General features: G+C 37.8%; 1 protein-coding gene across 2 annotated transcripts in view; it reads right to left on the reverse strand.

The window, feature by feature from the left end:
- Nucleotides 1-1,688: 1,688 nt before the first annotated feature.
- Nucleotides 1,689-8,232, reverse strand: part of LOC101847602 (DNA replication complex GINS protein PSF1) — a 12,413-nt gene continuing 5,869 nt past the window's right edge. For both annotated transcript variants that reach the window (XM_005104971.3, XM_005104972.3), the window contains exons 5-8: nt 6,726-6,816; nt 5,543-5,659; nt 4,305-4,379; nt 1,689-3,599 (exon numbers count right to left, since the gene is read on the reverse strand). In XM_005104971.3, the coding sequence (XP_005105028.1) occupies nt 3,531-3,599; nt 4,305-4,379; nt 5,543-5,659; nt 6,726-6,816 (352 nt within the window). In that variant the 3' untranslated portion in view covers nt 1,689-3,530. The remainder of the gene's footprint in view (nt 3,600-4,304; nt 4,380-5,542; nt 5,660-6,725; nt 6,817-8,232) is intronic.

Below are 8,232 nucleotides of genomic sequence, written 5' to 3' on the forward strand. Positions count from 1 at the left end.
AACAGTCAACGTAACTGTGTTCCGACTTCATATGTAAGCAACTTATTATGGAACACTTCAGGTAAAAGAAAACTGAAATAGACACAGTGGTTGCCACCAACACTGCGCTAAAAAATTCGAAGCACAGCTTATCCTTGAATATAATCTCTTTAACGGATGAATCAATGTCATCCATACTTTGCTCAACAGTTTTTATCAATTTGTCTTACCAAATCATATTTTTCCAGAACAATTAGGGCTAGATTAAAAAACTTTTCTTCATAAATTTGTATAAAATACTTGAAATCTCTTCCATACGTAAAATCGTTTTGTTTACAGTTCCCACACACATTTTGATTACGCTTACGTCACATCTCATCAATGGCAATTTTTACTTGCAAAACTTGTTACAAAAAATTATTTTTATAGTAAACACATTTATTGCACTAATTATTCTCAAAACGTACGTTCAATAAGCAGAATGTCCCGATTTGAAAAACATGATGGACTTGCTATGAAAAGCGATAGATTCTATTGCCCCAGCTGTAAACATTTAAAAATCTGTAGACACCACCCACTTGGATTTTTTATTTTATTAAGGAATTTTCTAGAATACAGCTAGCAGGTGTTTACAAAAGTGTTGATCTTTTAAGACAAATTGATACAAGAAATTATGCAAAAATTGGAGGACTTATGTTTGATAGTTGAGGAGATATTTGACAATAAGTCGCACCACAAATTTTTGACAGCACTATACAAGACTGTTGAGAGTGACATGATGTCCCTGCTATAGTCAGACCCTGTTATAGTATAGCCAGGGATCACATTGACATACACTAACTAATGATTAACCAATGGGATCACTTTTATTACATAGAATACCCACTACTAATTTATCAATACTGCTTTCTTTACCCATGAAACTTTTTTGGACCTCATCTTTATGATCCTTTCGCTAGTACAACATATCTTAGTCTCATTGAAGTTGACCAGACATAATTTGAGATGCACAATAAATAATTTGACTATACAGCACATCGCAACCTCTGTGCTTTCTTGTCTTATCTCCATTTTTTTTAAACATTGAAAATGTGACTTTTTCTTAAGCTCACTCTTTGTTCTGAACCGTTTTCACTGCTATTAAAAATGGAGATCGGACAAGAAAGCACTGAGGTCATGATATGTTTATACTCAAAGGTCTACAGCATGCTGAGTTGCAGTCTGCTGTGAGTGTGAGTAAGCAAATGAATAGCCATATCTCCATACCTCAAGAGGAGAAAACTCGAACAGTCTTAATTACCAAACCAACTATCTTTAACCCTATCCGTACGTCGTGTTTTACTATCGTATCCATTCGACGTGGGGAACTCTGTGCCACCACTTTCCAAAGAGGAAATTTACTCTATAATCCAATCCGTAAGCTTTGCATAGCAGTCTGTCAAAATGATTTTTTGAGAAATACTGAGTTTCAAAGAGATCTTCGTACTATAAGTATAAGTATTCTAAACTGAAAAATACAACCCCGGGGGAACAAAATGACCCCAGGGTGTACCGATAGCGTTGAAAGACCCTACTGAGTGAACACAGCTATGTCAAATCGCTTTTTTGTGTGTTTCATACTAACAAGTAAATTGCCACTCAATAATACAGTTTTCTCAGAATAGGCAAATGACAAAACAACAAGGTAATCCATAGCCAAGACAGGGGTGTATCATGAGTCAAAAACATTTATTGAAAATCATAACTGGTTGAAGACATAGAACATTACATACTTTTCTCACATAACTTTCATGAACAACCATAAACCTTTTCTTCCATTTTTTTTTTACAAATTGCAATTCAACAAACTTTGGCTTTTACACAAAAGAACAAAATTCTACAAATTCACAATTAATATTACACTTATAACAAACATGCGTCACATTTTAAGATCACTTCATTCACACAGGTCCAGTTCATTATAAATTGAAAAGAAGTGAAGAGTACCCAGAAAAAAAGTCAACCAATTATACTTCACACTTCAACTCACAAAGCTCAGAAAGGATAAGGAAAGATTTGTTATGAACAAAGCCCTTCTTGTCGGCACAGAAAATGGCCCGAGTTCCATCTCAACATTCGACTGGGCAAGTCACCTCGCATCATCTTTTTTTAAAGTGAAGACCATCAAAAAGTTCAACCACTTTATCATTAATGGCAAGACAAGAAGACCAGCAAACCAATACTGATGGTATCAAGTAAAACACAGGAAGGAGATGTAGGAGATGTAACAAGAAAGGAGAAGATGAAGTCATCCATCATCAACTCGTACAACAAGCGAATGTACAGCTGTGACAAGATAGATCAAATGGTTGGATCCTACTCCATTTTTTGTTTATTTTAGTAAGAGTTTTACGGCGCTTGCAACTGCATAAGACTCCATTTCTTTTGTTGCAAAAGCAGGAAATAGTGGAAAAAGTTGCATTGTTGGATCATTGAGACCCCATGCCACAACGCTGACAGGCTGTGCAGCCTCACCAGGCCAGAAGGCATGACCTCAGTCTGCCATCACTCAAGCTCAGCCTTATTGAGCAGCTCACTGCCGCTGCAGATGACATCACCGTCACGCCTCATACCATCACCTCACAAAAGAACTGCGGTGTGGAAAGTTTCGCTGGCACAAAGAACATGATTGCCTACCTTGGAGTTGACTTTCAGAGCCAAGTCTGCAGCACATCAGAGGAAAAGAAGTGATCCAGCTTCTGTAAGGGAGCCAGGGTCAACCCCACTCCACCCAAAGGACTTCTCCAAGATCTGGCACACTCGTGCAGATCTCTAAATGTTCCTCCACCAGTGTTTGTGGTAGCTCGCGAGAAGTAAGGTATAAACAGTGTAACATGCAGCTTTTCCTTCATTTCATCAATATTTTTTTTTATTTTCAAAATATGATAATTGTGCAAGTTCCTGAATTTTATTATAAAATACAAAAGCTGTGCCCAACTGTTTACTCTCAACTGAATTATACTGGATGACCTTCCCCACAAACAGCTGACCAGCTACCTGAGGGGGATTCATCATCTTGTCATGGAGATGGGTGTGAGTGTTGTGTCTGAAAGATAATTCTTACTCTTTGACCTCTCACTTCTTTCCACAAAATCTTTTCATGTGTCATGTATTTCCATATCTAATGGGGCTAGATGAATGATTATCATTGTAATCAATTTATCTTTAATTCGATGTATAATTTTTGTGTGCGGGATCATTTCTAGGCAATTCGTGATTTTTTTTGCATGCATACCCTGACACATATTTCAGGAGATCTGGTAAAAATGTCAAAATATGAAAAATAAGTCCCGGGTTATTGAGATAACAGAATGTCCACAAACGGAAATGTTGACAATATATTCACAAAGGACAAAATTGGCATCTCATGCTAAAACCAACAACCTGGAACTTCCCATATTTCCCACATTCATGAAACTTTCGGAGAAGAAGCACCTTTCCATCGTCATGGTAGTGAAAAAAACACGTCACAGCCTCAACTCTCACCAATCCATGATCTCCACAGTCAGACGTTAGTGCACTAAATGTTCCAGAATCCCTTGCCTGATCAGGTGCTCACACTCAGACCTCAGAAGGTAGTGCTGAAAACAGAGAGAAGAAATATGTCTATATGAGAAAGCATGTGAAAACAGTAAAAAATATGTTTAAAGATGATATGAAATGTTATTAACTATCAAAAAGCTTTAATTTGAACATTACGGGTGACAACATTGACTGCCAATGTCCATTTCAAATCTGGTACCCGAAAATGATGAAACAAAACTCCTGATGATAGTATCCCACTACTCTGTGGCAATTGTGAAAGTTGTTATATAAAGATGAGATGATGTTGCTAACCTGTAACCTAAAAGCATTTCTTTTGAATACTTTTATACATGGTGACTAAACACATACAATTTTGATTTTTTTTAAAATCAACTATGAGCCGGCACCGAGGTATGAAACTCATAAACAACCACGAAAACGCCTGCATTAGCGAAGAGACAAGAGACAAGCACAGAAATCAGAGCTATCAAAAATAAGCTATGCACATAAAAATATTGGGTGTTGGACAACATCCGCTAATCATTTGTATGCACTCCTTGCTCAGATCCAAACTACATGGGTTGATCAGCAATAGTGTGTTTGTAGGAGTTCAGTGTTGTCTTTGTATCAGGTAACGCATATTCCTTTTTATATTCCATGATATAAATGTCTAAAAAGAATTTTTTCATGAAGTATTGTATCCTTTTCTTTCCTCATAACAGCTGTCACCAGTAAACCAGTATATTGAAAACGATACTTACCTGACTATTTTTCTTCAGCAAGATAATGTTTCCATCCTGTGTTTCAAACTCCCCGTGATCCATAATGCACCTTACCTAAGTAGAGATAAAGAAAAATGTGGGAAAACATTTTCCAGCAAAATCCATATAAAAATGGTCACTCCACATAGATGAAATTGCAATACATCCTAAACTCAAAATAGAAGATATTATTTACAGTATAAACAAGAGAAAACTTTTAACTTAGATTCTATGAAGTTTCAAAATTAAAAACAATAAACAAAAAGTTCCACAAAACCTGGACATGTCAATAATTCATACAACCAGAAATCCTAAGAAAAAGGAAGTTCCTGGTAAAGTCCCATTGTTATGTGTACAGGATAGAAACTTGCATGAATTGGGGGAACAGCGGTAGGTGGGGGTGGGGACACTGGTGTTGTTAATTATTGTACCAGGGCTGGGGTGGCCATGTCATAACTCTCCAAGCCAATCTGACTTGCACAAAATTGTCATGCACTAAGCTGGTCTCTTTCTTTATATATTTCCTCTGGAAACTGTTCTTTGCAATCCCATTATATTTCCAAAATGTCACATAAAGCGGCTGTCCAACTACAACAACAACTGAAATAGCTATACAAATACACTCAAATCCTACACTCACAATAAGTGGTTAGTGGCTTCTTTTATTAAAAACCAGGACATCAATGAGGGTGAGGGTGAGAAATTTGTCACATGAAAACACGAGTACTTTACTAACCTTATTCTTTTTCTAGAAATAATCATACACAATCTCCCCCTGCCGAATTCTACTCCATTGAGTACCAGTCTGAGTTAATGAGAACTGGTAGATAATCGCCCAAGCTGAAATCATATATACACAAAATTGCGCCAGCGGACTACACACATCTGTCCTGTTGAGCCTGCAGGGAGGAGGAGGAGACTGGACCACATGTTCCTGAAATGTCCCGTGAACTATCATGCCACAACACATGTGCTGTGACATTTCAGTGACCCACGTTCAGCATTTTTTAAGGACCCCTGAGCAAGTGTTGAGTTTCTGCGTGCTGTCGCCATCACTGACCGCTTATGACGCCACAGCGCCAGAGGAGAGAAAGAGAGAGAGAGTCTGAGTTGAAGCTGATAGACAAGGTCACAGCCTCTGTGGCTCTGTCCATAATTATGTAAACTGAGATGAGGGAAGCATAACATATCAACAATTTATCTAATGCCCACGAGATAATTATAATATTTGAATTTACCAGAACATAGAGAGTCTTGGGTGGTTTCATATCCTGAGTAAGATCCAAGCCTCCACTTTCACCTATTGTCTTCATGTAGTTGGCTAGTTGACGATTGTATTGAGTAAACCATTGAACCTGTAGGGTTATGAAAATGATAAAAATAATAGTCGTGATGGCAGTAGTACGAGTGAGAAGAAGAAGGAGGAGGAGGAGGAGGAGGAGGAAGAGGAGGAGGAGGAAGAGGAGGAGGAGGAGGAAGAAGAAGAAGAGGAAGAAGAAGAGGAAGAAAAAGAAGAAGAAGTTTCAACCAATGTTTGTTATTATGTGCAAAGCACCCACACCCCAAAGCGTGGGTCCAAAGTCCTTCATAAAGATATAATCAACACTACCTTTCTGTCCATATAGCTTCCTCAGAACATTCAATTGCATTTGTGAATCTTGTTCAACCAAAGCCATTCTCTAAAAAGTAAAGGCAATTACAATGGGTTTGAATTTTCCAAAGGAACACAGAAGTATGCAACAGCTTGATAAGACACACTGTGAAGATCACATCTTTAAAGACACCCTGAAAATGTCTCGGAAGGACTTAAACATTGATCCCATGACATGGAAGAGCTTAGCCTCTGACAGACCTAGTTGGAGAGCGACAATCACAGAGGGCACCAAATCATATGGGGTTTCTAGAGTAGTTATTGTTTTAGTAGAGGTTTTACGACGCTCGCAACAGCATAAGGTCATATGAGCGCCAAGGGGCGGATGTCAATAGAGAAGTCCTTACAGGGAATCAGGCTTACTCTGCTCACCTCTCTAGCTTCAACAGCACAAGGTCTGCTTCGACTATCAAGGCACCCCGGGAATAGCCGGTCACAAGAGTGACAAACATATAAAAGAAGTAGAGGAAAATGACGATGGTAATTATCAGCAAAGAAAAAGTAGCTGTTCACTGTTGCAGTTCAGGCACAGTAAGTCTAGAGTAGTTAGAACTGCTCGAGTCTAGAGAGAAACCGGCAAGCTACACACATCCACAAGTGGAAATGAAGCTTTTAAAAACACAAAGTGTGACAAACTGATCTCAGTTCAAATTTTTCAGAGAAACATACCTCTTGCACAAAATGTACAAAACTAACTAAATTAATTGATTGATTTTCTCGAAAGTACAACAATTTTGCACACATAAATCATGAGTTCTTTATAGACCTACCTCCTGTTCACACATGTTGTACCTGACATCAGACGGTAACACACTTCCAAACTCCCATCTCATCTTCCGTATTTGCTCCAGTCGGTTGTATCTGTATTTATTAAAAGAAAAATATAAACGAAAAAAAAAAAAATCATAGCAAAAGAAGTCTGTATACCCAATCCCAACACATTCAGCATATATTGCATTTCTAAATTTGTTTATGGGATTTTAAGCATAATAAAAGTGAACTTCCTACAAATTTATCATGAAACAACTTTGTTTTAATCATAATGTTTTTAATGATGTACGCCTCTCTACCAAGCTGTAGAGGTGTAGGTGCTTTTTTACACCCCTATCAACACAATTTAGATCATTCAGGTGGCGAACTTCGACCCTGCATGTCAGAACCAAACCGGTCTGAGAAGGCAACAAAATCCAAGCAGAAAAACTGACATACTCAATTAGAATTCTCCCCACTTTGGAATTGAACTCTGGTCTCCTGCAGGCGTCAGCAAAACACCTAACTGACCCAACAGATGTCAATCCCCTAGCCTGTACAATTGTTGAATCAACACCACCACAAAAATACTTAAGATAGTTTGATGTACATATGGAGAGAGACTTGTAATTAATTCAACAGTGACACTATCTTTGCATGGTATAGTTGTGTCTTGTGTATTTTTATTTTGCTTATATTTGTGGGGGCATCATGTAGAAGATTCACATCTAAGAAGGCAAGCCTAAACCCGTAAAATACCATTCTGCATGATTTCATCCCTCTTGTATCTAATTTGACTTTTGAAACAAACTTCCAATATATTTAATATTTTTCCGTTTGATTCTGTATAGTGAACATTGAATTCGGAAGTCATGTCTCTTAAATAACCATAAAGGTGTAACACAAGTGTTGGAAGGAGCATTTAATCATTACAATTTCACAATTCATTAGCCACTGATGTTCAAAAACCTTCCTGAATGAAATCATTATGCCTCAGATTCTGAAACTAATCCGTTACAATCAAAATCAAGTCTCTGGCATTAAAAAAAGCTTTAAAAAAAGAAAGAAAAGAAAATGTCTGCTTTCCGAACAGTGCACAAGATCTGACTGCAAACTAGGTTCAGTATGTGAGTGGTTGGGGGTGCTCTAGTGTGATTTGCTCCTTCTTTCCTATCAAACATCTTTAGTCCTTATCCTCCTCCTCCTTTTTTTTTGTAAGTAACTCTCCAGTAACACCTCTCCAATCTTCGGCATTTACTTGATCTATTTGTGTTGCAAGTGCCATAAAAATCTAACTAAAACTAAAAGTAGTTACTGGAACTGGGGGGCTTTGTTTCCAGAAGAAAAAAATTCCACATCGCTTCCTGCAATATTTTTGCTATGTCTCACAATTAGCTTGGAAAATGAAGTGAAGTCTTGTTTGACTTTGACAGCACTCTGTTGTTACATCTTATTTTGTAAATTTGAAGCACTGACAAGAGGCCAATGAGAACAACTGGAAGGTTCCCCCCCCCCCCCTTTTTTTGG

The sequence above is a fragment of the Aplysia californica genome, unplaced genomic scaffold, assembly GCF_000002075.1.
Source record: "Aplysia californica isolate F4 #8 unplaced genomic scaffold, AplCal3.0 scaffold00444, whole genome shotgun sequence".
NCBI classification, from domain to species: Eukaryota; Metazoa; Mollusca; class Gastropoda; order Aplysiida; family Aplysiidae; genus Aplysia; species Aplysia californica.